Source organism: Cygnus olor, chromosome 6, assembly GCF_009769625.2.
Source record: "Cygnus olor isolate bCygOlo1 chromosome 6, bCygOlo1.pri.v2, whole genome shotgun sequence".
Classification (NCBI taxonomy): domain Eukaryota; kingdom Metazoa; phylum Chordata; class Aves; order Anseriformes; family Anatidae; genus Cygnus; species Cygnus olor.
Window position 1 is genome coordinate 22,877,025 of NC_049174.1, and position 17,151 is coordinate 22,894,175.

General features: G+C 34.5%; 1 protein-coding gene across 6 annotated transcripts in view; it reads right to left on the reverse strand.

Moving 5' to 3' along the window:
• Positions 1-717: 717 nt before the first annotated feature.
• The window catches only part of PSMD14 (proteasome 26S subunit, non-ATPase 14), a 47,768-nt gene continuing 31,334 nt past the window's right edge, over positions 718-17,151 (reverse strand). For all 6 annotated transcript variants that reach the window (XM_040561720.1, XM_040561722.1, XM_040561724.1 and 3 more), the window contains 5 exons: positions 9,744-9,851; positions 7,054-7,128; positions 4,680-4,805; positions 3,294-3,356; positions 718-1,143 (listed from right to left, as the gene is read on the reverse strand). In XM_040561720.1, the coding sequence (XP_040417654.1) occupies positions 1,045-1,143; positions 3,294-3,356; positions 4,680-4,805; positions 7,054-7,128; positions 9,744-9,851 (471 nt within the window). In that variant the 3' untranslated portion in view covers positions 718-1,044. The remainder of the gene's footprint in view (positions 1,144-3,293; positions 3,357-4,679; positions 4,806-7,053; positions 7,129-9,743; positions 9,852-17,151) is intronic.

Here is a 17,151-nt window from a genome sequence, read left to right on the forward strand (position 1 = left end):
TATTGTGAATGAGCGATACAGAAAGAACATTTCCACCCAGACAGAAGAATCAAATCAGCCTAAGCATCTCCCATACTTAAAATGCACCCCCCCCACCCCTGCCCAAAACCCAGAGTCACTCCCCAACCACAGTTGCTTGGCTTTGTCTTCTTAAAACCAAGCAGCCAACCCACCTGCCCTTCCGTAAGCATTTCTAGTCCATGGAAAGGGTTTAAAATGTCACATTCCAGTTGGGACTCCTTCCATATATCTGTATCTTATGTACCTCCTCTTTCACAGGAGGGAGGGTTCATATAACCCTACAGCAGCCCCCATCACTTTAATGTTTATTCTCAGAATAGTGCTATTTATGACACCGCTGGTGAGAGTTGTGTGATTCAGTTATCAGCATAACTGAATTCATTTTCTTAAGGTCAATTGTCTTCTGTGGATATTACAGCTTGAATAATATTGAAAGGGAGCTGTCATCGTAATTTTCAGCACTTGTTTTTTGTATATCCTTGGAATTCAGCGCTTATATATATGTGTATATGTATATATATATAAAATCTTAAAAAGAGTATTTAGCAATCAATGGAAGCCAAATTTCATTAGAGATTTTTTGCTGTCCTAGCAACTAACATCTCAGTAGTTCTACAGTGGATAGAAATACGTTTTACCAGCACTACACCATTGATTCCCCCCACTCTCACAAAAAAGGCCTTCCAGAACTTAAGACAGGCTTGTAAATGTACTTTTATTATGTTGCAACAATCAAAATATATATGTACTACTGATTTTTTTCCCAAAATATTAAATGAAAATGTAATACATTTTTGCCCACATTGTGTTCTTGAATTGCTTTGGAGTCTGTAAAGACCCTGACATAAAAAAACTGAAGCAACTGCACAATTAGAGACTGAAAGGTGTTATTGAGCTGCGCTTAGACTGCAAATGAAGTCAGATGTCTCTGTTTAATCAAATATAGCCTCAGCAGTCTCTGTTTTGTGAGTATTAGAAACAATAAACAAATATACACAGAAAGCATCACAAACAGTAAATCGGTTATTTAAATACAACTGTATCCAACATAGCAGCTAAACACTGGACAATGTTTGAAGTCATCAGCACATCCACATGCTCTTCTAAATGACGTTTGGGGTCCTGAAATAAATAGGATAACATGCGAGAAATGAATAAAACATATCTCTGTGAAGGATTTCAGTTACTTCATTTCTATGTAAGAAGGCTGTGACTTAAGGAAGAGAAGACAGTGAAGCTCCCAGATTTTCCTTTCTAACAAGACCTAGCAAATGACTAAATTGCCAAACGATTAGTCCATACTATCACTCAGAGAAGCAGAGGATAGGTTTAGGAAGGAAATTTCTATCCAGCATCTGAAGAGTAACCATGACAGCTGTGAGTTTTAAGGACAAAACACAACACGTGGAATTCACTATGCATCTCACTAGGTCCAATATTTTAAGCTCAGTTCTGGTACACTGCAATTTGTTTTCAGATCTTTGTACAAATATGTATTCTAATCCTGTAAAGCCTCAAGCATGATCTAACACAGTCTTTGAATAGTTGTGTCAACTGAGAAAATTAACATATTTATACCTATCAAGAAAATGCACAATGAGATGTTCAAATGTTCTGACAAATAGAATGCTAAACCTGAACAGCATTATGAAAATACACATTCCCACACACTATTACTCAATTGAGTGTGCACTTGTGGGCATTCACATAGAATAATTACATTATTTCTGGTTGAAAACTTAACTATATTCATAAACGGTTAAAATAACTTTCAGAATCAAGATTAAGTAATTAATCTGAAAATACTGCAAAATTATCAGGAACGTTTAAAAAACATCTCTAAATTTTACTGCTGCATTGTTGTAGCATTCTTGTTTGTAAAGAAAACATGGAAGGCAATCATATGGGAATTTTATCTACTACTTTAAAAGAATTATTGTCAAAATCTAATGAACTCATTTGAGTTTATGTAAAAGTGAACTGGAAAATCAGCATGTCAGGAATGCCATAAAATGTAAGCTTTCTTAAATAACTCATTTTCAAAGATCATGTAGTTCTCCAATATTCTGTTCTTAGCAAATGCATCCTAATAACATAATATACCTATTGCGAGCAGCTGTCTGTTTACAAAATTTTCTATATAAGTTGCAGAGAAAAAAACACAGAAATTACTTAGTAATTTTATCAGGAAAAAATGGCTTTTCTTTATAAAGAACTGCATCAAAATAGATATTTTCCCCCACATACGTCTAATTATTTAAAAGACGAATGAAACTCGAGTTATGTTTGAGATGACATCAAAACTGTTAAAATACAATCCTTGTTACAATGTTTAATTATATATATTTATGTATGTGTAGGTGTGCATAAACTTTATTGTTCTGAATGCTACAGAAATACACGAGTGACTGAACAATAGTGCAGATGTGTTATGACATAGCTGCTAGAAGCTGGCACATAAGAGCAATCCAGAAGCCTTTAAATTCTTCTACTGCCACTAACAATACAATATACACTGGTTTTTCAATGACATGCTTAGTATTTTTAAAGCCATTTTTTTGTTTCCATTGCCCCTCTTGAATTTTGAACACAACCTTTTACCAACCTGTTTTGTCCTCCTCTCCTCCACCAAAGCACATTTCCTCAACCTTTAGGTTAAAATGATATGTAGAAATGGTTTTCTGTCAAGTCCTCTATACATCCTTACTTTGCAAAGGGATAGAATGAATTGAGTAGGTGTTTTCAGTTTCAGCTATGGTCCTAAACTGTTTTGCTTCAACAGCAATACAAAGCAGTGCAGCTTACTTGCATATGTACATATCGGAGCTACGCACTGTCTGTGTTCGTGAACCAAGGACAGGGGTGAGCTGGCTCTTTAGCCATGATAATGTATGCAACTACACCCCCATCTTTTTTCAGTAGTACTGTTTTTTAAAAGTCATCATGGTTTTGGCCTCTCTGACAGTACAACAGACTAGGATATCTTTATGTATCTCCTTGGAAAGAGAAAAAAAAATGGAAGAAATCTCAACACTATTCCTCTGCATCTAATATAAACACATGTAGAATATGACTTGCAGATATACTGCAGATTACCTAAGGTCAAAAGCCTTGTTCCTTACACAACAATCTTCAGCAAAAATAAATTCATTATTTAGAGTTGAGAATATCTTGCATGTAGAACTAAAATCACCTACACACATATATGAAAATTAATATTTAGAATGAACGAAGCGTATCATTCCACCTCACTCTAATTCATCGCACCTCACCTGCTTGCCAACATTTTTTATTGCCAGCTGTTCAGGTGTCATCTTATCTTCTTCTTCAACAGCCTGTGAACGAAACACAGAAAAGGTCAGTGTTTCAGATTTCATTTACTTTTTCCCCCAACCACAAGATTCTCAAATATAATTCTCTTTCACAAAAAAAAAAGGAGAAAAAGGAAAAATCAAAGAGCAACACATTTTAGAAAGTCAAAAGGAAAGCTACTTCAGCTTTTCAGCAGAGATGGTTTTAATTACTAAGTGTTAGCACAAAAGATGAAGGTAAATACTCATGAATGGTTTTATTGTCAGATAAGCAAGATGTATTCACAAAACTTTTAAGCAAAAAATCCTAAGTGAGGAGTATTGACAGTAAAGATAATTGAAGACAATTAAACTAGTACAGCAAAAATAAAAAAATAAAAATAATGTCACCTACATTGTTTCAACTACTGGCAGTTTGATCACTAGTACATTTTATACTGTTTAGAGTCAATATATTTTTATAATGTCCTGTTGTTTTCAAACACATAGTCTGTATTATGTGAATCCACTAACTTTACCTAATGGATGTAACTGAATTTTATTTTTGAGGACCTCTTGGAAGTTAAAAAAAAATACCATTTATCAAGAATGACTGATAAGCTTATTACTTATTGAAAAGTTGCAGACATCTATGATTTATAAACAATATTTTTAAGTGTAAATGCCAGTATTAAAACACCACAAATAACTGTGATTCTTCTTTCTTACAACATCAATAATAATTTCTTTATTTAAAAAGAACATGAAATTAGGCATCAGAATGAGTTCTAAATATTTACTACCCACCTATCGACTGGAGTAATACCGATAAACAACCTTATTCTGTTATACTGAAGTCTGGTCAAGTAGTCCTTGACTGAAGAATGAATAATACAATCAATTTTGAGCTACGGGAATCTGAAATTCTCTTCACCAAGCACAACTACAAAATTAATGTGATTACTCCCATTACTAAGCAAAACACATCATTAAACATTTTGCTAGTTTAGGGCAAAACCTTGGTGAAAACGCCTGAAGAGCTATCATAGTATTTTAAAAAAAGTTAATAGGCAACTTCACATAGTTGATTAATAAATGGGGGAAACAATCTTCACAAGGCCATTAAAGCCATGCTTGTGCCTAATTTAAACAAACCCCAAGAAACCCTTTGCAGAAAGCAGACTATACAAATCAGATTAACCCCCAAGGTTCAAAAGAGTTCTGCAATGATTGCTTTGTTCTTACAGTCTAGTCTTTTACAAGTCATTTTGAGTAAGGCTGTGATAATTATCTTTGCTTCTGGAATTAAGTAATAACTTTCTTCACTTCATAAACAGTTACAATTATATCATTATGGGATATGAATACCTTGTTATAATTCTTAGCTAATTCTAACATCTCCTTCACTACTGTTTCATTGAGTTTGCAGTGTTCACTGTAGTCCTGAAGTGTCAAACCTTCCATCCAACTCTTCTTATGCAAATTTAGCAACATCTGCAAAATAAAACCTGTTTAGAGCACGCATCATAAAATACATTCAAAATACTACACAGATGTCTAATTTATAGTAGTAAAAGTATAATAAAAATTATTGATTGTGCAATGTTTAAGTAACTACAGTAATCAAATATTCTGCTAAAGCAGACAATAGGCTTCCTTTAAGTTTTTAAAGACCAAACTTCTTGAACTCTAAATATGAAAATGAGGCATACAAACCAGGGTCACATTTATTCTGATGGGAATGTTTTTCTTTTGTAATTTAGTATTTTTGCTGGAGGTTGAGAATGCACGATTGTATTGTTGAAGAGGTAGCAGGAAGGTGAATATTTTAGCTACCACATAAGGAATGGTTGAAGGATCTGGCCTCTGATGAATTTGAAAAATATTTTAATGCTTTGATTAAATGTATGAGGTATTTATTTAGACTTCACTGATTATCCTGAACTGTATGCAAGCAGCTGCCACAGTTGTGAAGAAGTGAACTTCAAAAGCAACCAAAGAATGACTTCTGTTTGTCTTCCTACAAAGTAAAGAGCCCTAAAAACTACATGATAAAATGAAACAGATTTTTGATGGTGATAAGCGCAGGGACTATTAGAAATATCTGAAACGTACTTGGCTCTCTGATGACATTCTGACAGTCTTGAAAAAGCGAAGAAATAACTACAAAGGTAATTTCCTGATTTTCATGCATAAGGAAAGCCTATTTTGCAGATTTTCTGCACACTCAAGGACTGTAGGGAAGAGTCTTTCAGCAAACAGTTTCAGTTTGCCTTCAATTTGCAAACATTTACTACAGAAGTCTTTGAGAACCTATAAACCCTGCAATTCCTACTACCTGCATGAAAGCAGATACTTCGTCCTTTGTGCTGCTTCCAAAGAAAACTGTCTTTGGAACATACGAACTTAGTTGAAAGTGTCATACATTGTTTTAGCAATATCTTATTTACTGGCAGAAAGAGTTGTAGGCAAACTGCGTATGGATAGATTAGCTTGGCTATCTGGGTTTTAAAGTATGGTTTTGTGTGATGGGCTCCTCATCCAATACGTGAAGCATGTACTTTTCTTTCTACAGATGGAGGTAACCATCACCATGAAGGGATTTTTGAGATCTCAACCTACCTTAAGTGAGACACGTAAAGATAACGTGCTGCCTCACAAATTGAAGCTTCCTTAACTTGGACAAAATTATTCTCTTACTTGCATTTACATATGTAAACCATTAAACCACATACACACTTGGAACTTCAGATAAGACTGGACCAGCCACACTGTTGTACTTTAATGTAAACAATAGCTGGAAGCTAGAATAATACTGTCCTAAAAAGGGTTATCTATTTCACAAACTCCTTTCAGCTCCCTGATTTGCAAGATTATTCTTCCATTATTCAAAATTGGTTTTATTTTTATTATTCTTAGCCTTCTAAAAGTAAAAATTAAGTAAGAAAACCATTCTGACCATTGCATCATGAATTCCAACTCTGAAATCAATTTATAACTGTAACAAAGCCAGGAACATGCATAGTCATAACTGAGGACATAATCTGGCTTTTCAAGAACTAACTTCTGTAGACTATAAACTTTTTTTCCTGGTTGAGACTGTCAAGCTAGAGGATTTTACTTGTGACTGAGGAAGTCTGATACAAAAGTAACTGAGTATTTTTTGTCAGTTACTGAACAATATTTTTTCTGTGTAATGTGTGAAGTTTGTGTAAAGTAAGAAATGTGTCCTGTGAGTTAAGCAGGACATCACAACTTCCTGATGCTCAGTGTAGTCTTCGAGAGCTCTATTCATACCAACCAGAAGCACTGCTGAAGTGACTATAGCCAATAAAAAACCTGAGACTCCTTGGTTATACAAATCCGTTTCAGAAAATACATTCTTCAGTCTTCTGGAATTCCAGCCTGTGAGAACCTAAGGGAGGTGGTACTTTTTCAGCCTAAATCACTGAAAATTAAACTTTGCACAAACCTGTTAAGTGTGGAGAACAGCATGAGAACTTTCCATAAAACATGGGGAGAAAAATGTTGTCAAAGTACTTACACAAATATTAGAATGTGTTTTTGAAAGGTTTCATCATTACTACACATCTAAGTGCTTTCTTATGGAAGAAAAGCCATGAACTGCAGGAGAGTTAAAACAACTACTGAAAGTATCAGCAATTAAATTAGAATATTACCACAATTCTTAAGTAGTTTGAGCAGAATTCTTTGTCCTCTGAATAAAAGCTAAAACAATTACCTTCTGTTCTAGTTCATTCTTCCTGTAGTTGATAGTGATGGAATAGTAATGTCTGTTTAGTCCATGAATTAGTGCCTGTAAAATTCAGAGAAAGTTTGTATAAAAGCTTCTCACCATTGAAACAAAAGGAAGAGTTCATTTAAATACAGCCACCTTCAAAGATCACTTAAGGGAAAAAAAAAAGGAAAAAAAAAGCACAACAGACTATAGGTACATATCAGATAAATATACCTGTTCCTATTTCTATCTTTCAATGTCTGTCAACTGGTGGTTATACTTTCTGTTTCTAAAGCACGGACTCATTCTACAAGTAACAGCCATCATAGGAAAAAGTGATTAACTGCCTGCAAACTTTTGACTGATACATATGCGCAGGTATTTCTCTCAAATCTTACCTCTCTCAATAAATTTGGCTATCACATCTACTAAAATATAAGTCTCTTTCTGTTACAAATAAAAGAATGCTGAGTGCTTTTATTTACAACCACTGCCAACCTTTCCACATTTATATTCTGAGCTACAGTACAAAGAGAGTAGCTTCAGCCAATTTTCAGCTTTGCGAATTTGTCCTTACTTTCTCCACCTGCCCTTTCTCCTTCCTCCCCTCTTCCCAAATCACTCTTTTAAAGAGTTGACAAATGTAAAAGGTAAACAATCTAGGTAAAAAAAAGGTAAAAAACACTTCAACTCTGAACAGAAGCTGTAGTTTGGCAACTGCAACAGGATTAATTGAAGCCCATAAAATAAGCACTTGCTCTACATTTTAAAGTAAACCTTGCTCTTCATGTATTTTGTTTCAAATGGAAACCACCATTCCAACATGACTTACAAATTGGATGCACAGACAAAAAGCAAGTAAAAAGCTGTTGATAAAGGAAGACAAGAAAAAAGACACAAAGAAAGGGATGAAGGGATACAAAAGGGGATATTTATTTCTAAGATGTTAAGAAATACCTTAAAACTACTGTTGGAGAAAGAAACAGAAATTGCAGCCTAGCTGAAATCTCTGTTAAGTTTGCTGCTGAGCTCAACTGTGTCAGAACTGTACTCATGACCTGAGAACAAAAGCAAAACTAAACTGAGTCCTTAGAGGGGAAAAAAAAGGGGGGGGGGGGGGGGGGGGGGGGGCAGACAACACTGCTTAAGAACAGTCTCATTTTAAGCCACGATTTTAGCCTAACAGTGACATTGCAACAGCTCGCTACCAATTTGGAAATTAAATAAACCAACAAAAAATAAAACACTCTCACAAGAGAAACCAAAAACTCCCGTGGCTAAAATATGCCATGCTATAGTGACAGTGCTCTTAAAATAATGAAGCTGAACAATACTACAGGGGTTTACAAAACGAGTCATTACACATGGTCCAGAAAAGCTCAGTTAGGATATTCTCCCGAAATATGCAAGCGCAGGCTTGCCTACATCCAATCAAGAGTATTAACTGGTTATTTCATACTCATTACTGTTCACACTTTTTTTACCAATTCAAAAATCAAAAGTAAAACAACCATCTTCTGAAGCAGACACCGTTTAGCTATTGGATTTTATTATCATTATTTTAAAAAAGGGTTTCAATGTGTAAGTAATAAAAACGAACTGATCTTTTGAAAGTTAGGGGTATGGTGATCTAGTCTCCCAGAGGACGTTTCTCTTACAGCAGAAGTTTAGCCCCTATGTCAGTCCTACCACGAGTAACATACTGTCTTTTGCCTAGTATGTTTATCTAGCAGATATTGCTTTGATTGTTTAAGTAATAGATCAGAAGAGAAGGAACGATTCTCTGATTCTATGAATTTTGATTCATGGGTGCCAGAACACATGCCTTTTAGAATGCATGGGAATAGCAAGGGAAAAAAGTTTTCTGGGGAGAAAAAAGGAAAAGACATCGAGGCAGAAGAATGACACAGAAAAAAGCATTAATCACTCTCGGGAATACTTCCTTCAGATCAGAAGCTATTTCTTGAAACGAAAGTTTGCTTCATTGAAGACCAACATTTTTGTCTCACTAGTCAAACCGTCAACTTTAGAAATCAAACTTTGAATACTGAATTTCACAAATGTTTGCAGAGAAATACAAGACAATATTCTCAAAGGAAGCATTATAGTTGAAACAACCAAACAATCCACTGAATCTCCTAGTCCACCATTTTTTCACCAAATTACTGTATCATCTCAAAATGATTTTTTTAAGACACGATACAATGTTAAATCTAGATTACATATTAAGCAAGAAACTTAATATGCATACAGCAGAAAGGCAACATCATTAATATAGAAGAAACTTTTTACATAATTTACTTCAGAATAATTTATACTTAAGAAAGCTCAGACATGCTAATAAGGAATTTTTTAAATTACAGCACTGAAAATGGATAATCTTTTACCTATCTTGCGTCACACAGTATGGCATCAGTTGTTACTTTAAAGTTTGCATTTTGATAAATCAGTACTTTAACCTTTGCAGTATTTAATTATACAGGCATTCACACTCAGTTAGCTAATTTAGGGCTCAACTTTAAACTCTTCATATATATAACTCTATTGATGAATCACATCAACTTCAAATGCATGCAGAAAAATGCTAAAGAGAGAACAATAAACAAAACTTATAGCTTACTGTTTTTAGGTACCTGCCCCCAAAATTGCTGAAAAGATCCTGCAATTCACAGGACTATCAACACTGAGTTTACCTGGATAGACGGCTTGTTTAAGTGACCCAGATTTGAAGTTGTTTGTCTTGGTTCATGTCCCAAGACCATCATATTAGCATTGATCAATCTGAAGGCATCAATAACAACCTGTAAAAACAAGATGTCAAGTCAATTCTTTTTAGAAAATGCAACTAATAGTGCCAAGCAACAGTGGACAAGGCACAATCAACTCTCATCTGTTTTTGGCCTTTATCCAGAAAATCATTTAATTATAATATTAATAAAAAAGAGCCTCCTGCTGGCTATGCTATCAGCACACTACACTACCTTGTATTGTAAGGTGACACCAATTACTACCTTTTCCATGGAGCTGTAAGTTTTATAGACATGATATAATCAGATAACATTGAATTTTTATATATGCTTACTCTAAGCTTCAAAGGTATGCATATGTTTGTCACCTAAATCTTATCCAATCAAAACGAATGACAGAGAGAGACTAAAACTGAAAGTGAGCACAAGCTAAGGGACTGAGTCTAAAGCCCAGTCCTGTCACATCAATTATACTACCACAATACTTGAAATGACAACAAAATTATAGCCAGCAAGGAACTTGCCCCATGTATTCCCTTCTAGTCAGATGCTTTTTGCTTCTTGTGACTACGAAAGGGTCTATAAACTGTCTGATGGATTAAAAAGTCCTTGTCAGTGTCATGCTCAGGAATAAAAAATAGAGTAAAAGAAAACCAAGGTCATTTATGATTTAAAGGTACACAGTAGGTAGTATTCAGTGCTATTTCTTCGCAAATAAAGGAAAACCATCACTGATTTTTATTCTGTCCTGTGCTGAATTTGTCTATTAAAATAGTTGGAAATAGTATTGCATGGCCCATAGAATAAAACCCAATCACCTATCCAACGTCTGTGTCAGGTGTGATGGAGCTGAGAACATACCAGCAACACACGCGAAACTACTCTTGCTGGGTACTCGCCATTACAGATTAACCATAAACTGACCTTTCTTGTTTGGGCCCTGGTCTTTTAGCCAGACTTGTGGTCATATGCAGCCGCATGCAGCCCCACGAATAGCTCTTGCCATACTTGCAGACATCTTTTCTGTCTAGCTTCGAGGAGTTATCCCAGTTCTTTTAGCTAAATAGTTTAAATCTCATTTTAGCAGCTTTTACTACACTCATTTTTATTCTCTTCCTCTCCATACTATGACCAACAACAAATACATTTATATGACTGGTCTGATATTCTGAGGAATTAGAGCTGAAACAAATCTTTTGTGTTGAAAAAACACGAAATCAAACACTGTTTGCTACCAAAAGTCTGCAGAGAAAGTGACATCAGGTCTCCCACATTATTCTAGCATTTTCTTCTTGATTTACAGCAATGTTAACTAAATACATATGCAATTTGACTAAGACTGTAATAGAATTATTGAGGTCACTGAGGTTATTCATGTGTAAATAAAATTGATGCAAGTTAATTGATTAGGCAGCTATTTAAACAAAATAAATATCTATCCAACTGTAAACTCAAAAACACTAGTAACCCATCACCTTTATTTTTTTAGACCAAACTATTTCATCTGTGTTGAGTGATTCAGTACCACTATGGCCTACTGGGCAGACTCTCAGCTACCTTGCCAGCTGTGTCTGCCCCAATATATGTCATGATATAAATATTCTGCATATATCATGTCTTAAGAAAGCCTGCAGAAAGCGTACAAAACATGTTTTTATTAAAAATATTAGATAGTGACCCAATTAATGTCAGGTAACAGTGGCAATCCCTTTCTGAATAATAATAAAAACAAATTACTTTTAATATGCAGTAAAGAAAAAATGCCATCTTATGTTAATGCTACTGAAGGGAATAATTTAAAAAAAAATAATTCTCAAAATGACCTTAAATAGTTTCTATTTACCTATACGTTCCTTGTTGAAAGATATAAAATAATTGTATTTTTCCTTTTTTATTACTAACAGATTTTTCTCTATCTCAAAACGCTTGTGACAAGCTATTGTATTTATCTCTCCATGTTCCATTTTAACCAGATGCTCCAATTTATGAACACCTGGAAATGCCCAACCATAACGAACAGGCAGTATAAATTAAAAAGTCAAGCAAAGAAAAAAAAATCTATACTGCAGGTCTCCAGAGACAAGCTAGACAAGGGGAAAAAAATCTAGCAAATAAAAATTTACCCTGAGGAGCAAGAAACATCTGCATGGCACCATCCCAAAATCATGAGGAGCTGCTTGATAACTTGAGATCTTAGTGGCCGTGCTCCTTGATTGGAGTTTAAATGAGAAATTCACTAGAAAGTGTTGAGTTTATCCAAAAATGAATAGCTTCATAAACTATGGATTTGGTTTGGTTCTTGAGCCATTTGAAACAAGAAGAAAAAATAATAATAACGACAACAACAGATTAAACTTGGTTTTGATAATAAATTCAACATTTTAGTCAGTGTTCTCAAGGTTATGTTCGGATAAATTTCAAAGGAAAACATGAGAACTAGCTGCTAAAATATTTGAGAATGACACTGACTATTAAGCTAGTGTCTTTCCTCTGATCACAAGTGCTTTCCGGTAGGCCTCAGGCTCCACCTGGGCGTGAGGCCTGAAGTACCTCATCTCCTCAGCTGGGCAGGCTGCACTAACAGAAGGCGGTATGAACTACTGAGGTAAAACTGTAATTCCTACAATCTCAGAAGGGCACCATGAGTACGCATGCGGATGGTATTTCTCGTCTTACTTGCACTATGACGACCAATGGTAACTAAATATTTTAACTACGCTAAGATTAAAGGAATTTGCTGCTATCTCTATAGCAACCATCTTAAAGAAACTAACATGCTCAACAACCTGGAGGCTAAATTTAGACCTAATATGCAATAAAAGCATAAATACAACAACAATTCCTACATATTGGCTTCTACCAAATGTAATTGCTTTTTTCATGGTGAGAACAAATCAGTTCCTCTTTTAGAGGATTATACCAAAATAAATAGACTCATTAATGTCCAGTTTACTAATGAGCAATGGGTGAACTAGGTGTTAATTACGCCACAGTAAGATTCAAGAAAAGAGCCCCAGTAAGCACTTGTAGGTGCACACAAATCTGCTCTGTACGTTTGCATATCTTGAAGTACAGCATGATGTAATCAGATGACAGCAACATGGTCACCCTGCACTTTATGATGGAAACTTTAGATATGGTATTTTGAACACAGAACCTCTGAGGATTAATTAAAAGCAAAACAAAAAACACCCCACTTGGTTACTTAGAATTTTGCTAAGAAGTTGGTATTTCCTCATCCAAAAATTTTAAGTTGTCATTACACTTAAATTATCTGATGCATCTTGTGATATGTTAGTAAAAACTACAGTTTCCAAGCTTCATGCTAAATTCTCTTTCCATAGACATAAAAAGTTAAACAAAAGTCTGTGGCATTGGGATATTTTCCAGAAATAAAAAGGTAGGATTTTTTTCAAATGCACTTCCGCAGTGCAACTCTTTCACCACTCTGACCATTTAATTTCTCTGAGTACAAGTGTCTTCAGACTTTTCAGAGGTCATTTCAACAGCAGACAGCTTATAACAAAACCATTAGCAGTTTGGCTAGCTTAAGGAAACCTCTTACTTTCCTTTTTTGTTTATTATCACTGCATGAATCTGCAGCATATGAGAGTTTATAATTTCTCAGGCTTGTTAAATTCATGTTAAAGGTCTGTTTTCTTGTTGAATAAATTTTGTTCATATAATGCTGCCTATTTCATATACTGAGTCTTTAATAGCACCTTTGGTCTATGCGCAACTCACAGATCAAAACAGAGGACTAAAATAGGGGTTGATGATGCTATTTACATGTGTGATTCCTGCTGTCTTCTTGTTAGTAGCTTTAATATAATAGAAGACCTTGTCTGTTTTGTAATTAACACATCTTTACTGGAGAGATATTTGGAAGTGATTGCTGTGAATATACTGGTTAGTAAAATAAACACAATCACACACCACTTTCTGTTATCAGACAAATTTGTGAATTGTACACATTATACTCCAGATCAACAAACTGTGATATAACAGCCAAGTAGAAGACACATTTATATAACCCTTTATTTTTCTGAAAATATGTATTCAATCTGACCTTGCAAATATAATTAGCTTGTGGGATGTGTGGATTTCAGTACCATGGATGCTTTACTAATTGCAGCTCTTGGAAATAGATACTAAATATTTGGAAGCTGCCAATACAAAATAAAAACTGCATCTTTTTGTACATCTGTCTTAGCTTCAAAAAAGCATAATAATCTAAAAAACAATAACTATACTGCATTTTTCAAGCATTTCCCAGGGGTCACCAACCCAGAATAGAACTTGCATAATAGAGTTTTAGAAACGAAATTTACAATTATCTTCGGTTTATTTTATAAATTTGAGGATAGCTATAATTAATATGATTATTCACAAGTGTTGGATTCCTCGATTGGTAACTAGATAAAAATCTGGCCTTTTATAGTGAACATGGTTATTAAAAATAAGTGTGTGTTTAAAATTTAGAATGTTTAATAACTGGACTTATTTTAGCTTCTTCTGACAGTGTGCCATGTAGATTACCACTTTTTCTAAAACAGTCTCCATAACTGTCTGTGTGAAAAAAATCAAGACAATTTCAAGAGTACTTTACCCACTTGATTCTATTAAATTAGTCCAATTGCAAATCTACAAATAATATTTAAAGAAACACTCTTGTTTTGCAAGGTCTACTATGTTTTAATGATAAGGTTCAGTTAGAAGTAAGCCACCCTTCTTATTGAAATTAAAAAAAAAAACCTCTAGCATCAGTATTTTTTCCAGTGAAGAATGTATCACATATGGTGACTATCTTTAAAAATGTATTGTTTCCTTGGAATTCAAATCGCAATGTATTGTTTATGCCATATGTTTATGAACAAACATACTAGTGCTTAAAGAAAACTATGCAAAAGATATAACGTGGTTATGCAAGGTGTGGAAAAAGAAGTAATGTCCCATCTAAAATATCTTTTATCACCTGCAACTGACCTGTTATCAACTGCTTAGTTTGTTTCTAGATTCTTTAAAAATGAAACAGAACATGTGACTTGAGAAGTGCAGCTCAGGTTTATGACCATTTCGTTATTTATGCTGCCATGCACTGTTAGACAGCTACAAGTGAAGAACATCTTCTGTCCCCTGTAAGCCCACAACATAAAAAATTCAAAGAAATCTTACTTTTTATGCCATTTCCAATGAAAAGCACTAAGAACTGAAACTGACTCATGCCAAATGCATATCACTGAATTGCTGTGATTGTGAGTTTGAAGTTTGCAACATGGAAATTATTTATAAAATGTCAATTTTAGCTCTGAAAAATATATTCCTAGGAGTATGTGCATTTTCCTTCTCTATCCTTAGAGAATTGCTTATTTGTGGTCAAATCTGCTGTACAACTTGAACATCCATATTGGGAGGGGAGAGAACTACAGTATAATACATTTATCTTGACAAGTGAGGGCATGCATCCATAACTCACAAGTAGCAAAGCCACAAGTTTTTAAAGCTATATGCCTTAATGAAGATAAATGGACTATTCTACATCCACCACGGCAAAAGGAAATTAAACATTTAATACTTTTCAACAAAAAGTCTTCTTGGAACTTTTTTTGTTTTAGGGAAGGGCATGAACTGAAGTAACCTATGTAAATGGTTTAGTAGGTAAGCATACACTGCTAATTTAAACACAGCAAATCCAAAGGATGTTGCATAACAAACACCAGCATTCAGAACACCAGCATCGATATTAAAAGTTTTAGCATCCCACTAAAAAAAATTAGGAATTAACATATGCAAAACATGTTATTCTGAGTACATGCAATTACAATTAAAATGCTGGCTTTCAAACAAAACAGTAGAAAACGAGTGGTATAGCAGCAGTAATAAAGCAGTTCAATGCTTAGCCATTTATGCCTAGGCTTAGAAAACTCGTATCCTGAACTGAAATGCACAGATGAACACCAAGTGTCCTACACAGTAGTGCAGATGCAACGCATCTCTCACAAATGATTCTTCAGGAAAAAAAGCGTCAGTCTTTATTGAATGAGTAGTAAATCAAAACCAACACAAACGTTGTCTACTTCCTTTTTCTCCAAATCTGGCTTAGTTCTCGCCTCCATTCAAGGAGGAAGTTTCAGTCCCTGTTATGGAGGCTACTACACCAAATGCACCACTCAATGTTAAGAAATGCTACGGATGAGTTCCACAGTTATTTGGTGGTTACTTAGCTGTTTGTTACATGGAAGACGTAATCCCACTCTTGCCAAGGATGATTGCCATGCATACCACAGGACGCATTTTATTGCACAAAGATGCAATATTGCCATAAAAGGTTTTTCTAAGAATTAACTGAACACTTTGTTTTCAAGTTTTGGCAACTAAAAGGCTACAATCACATTACAAATACATAATATTGTGTTCCTGTAATTATTTATGACAATAATTGTGACATTTCCTTTCTTTCCTTTGCATTATTACAATGCAAATTGTGATAATGAAAAGTATCAAAGCTTTGTGCTCCATTGTTATTTCTCAGCTATTGTGTTTATTCACTTTAATCTCAAAATCCACAAATTACTAATACGTCAATATTAATGGCCAGTAATGATCCAATACTCAAGGATGAAAGTTTTTATACATACTGTAAGAGTATCTCAATGTACTAAATGTTGTACAAAATGTACAGGACAATATAATCCCTGATCTCAAACAGCTGTAATCAAACTTACACAACATAAAGCTCCCTTCTGTATTTTAGAATTTTTCATTTAAAACAGAAAATAATGTTAGCAAGTGCAATTCTGAAAAATGGTCTGTTTCAGGCATAAAATAATCTGACATAAAATTGTAGGTATTACATGGTTTAGAAGATACTTTACTGAAAAATATTATCTGCATAATAATTCAAAGCAAACCGTGTCTCAAAGCAGTAGTGACAATATAGTCAGTTTCTTTTAGTTTTTAACTAATAATTTCAAGCTGCTAATGACTTGAATTTGCCTTGTTTCTCAGAAAGATTTATTAAGGATAACAACTACTAAGACAAATACATGAACCAGGGAGGGGAAAATTGTGCTTGTAAAAAAAAAACTTGATAGGTGGCTCCTATGTGCTTACTCAAAGTTCTCACAAGCTTAATTCTTAATGGGCCACTTTCAATGTCAAATTTCAGGTGTTATAACTAATCTCTCCACATATCTCATTTTACCGATTGCTTTTTTTCTGCTTCCTTAAAAGCAGCCACTATCTCCTCTAAACAAACCAAGGAAAAGGAAAGGTACAAGTGAAAATAATAGTCGTGGAGAAGAGTGGAGGTCTGAAAGTATGCAAACTATTAGAAACTAGCGTAAGACTTATG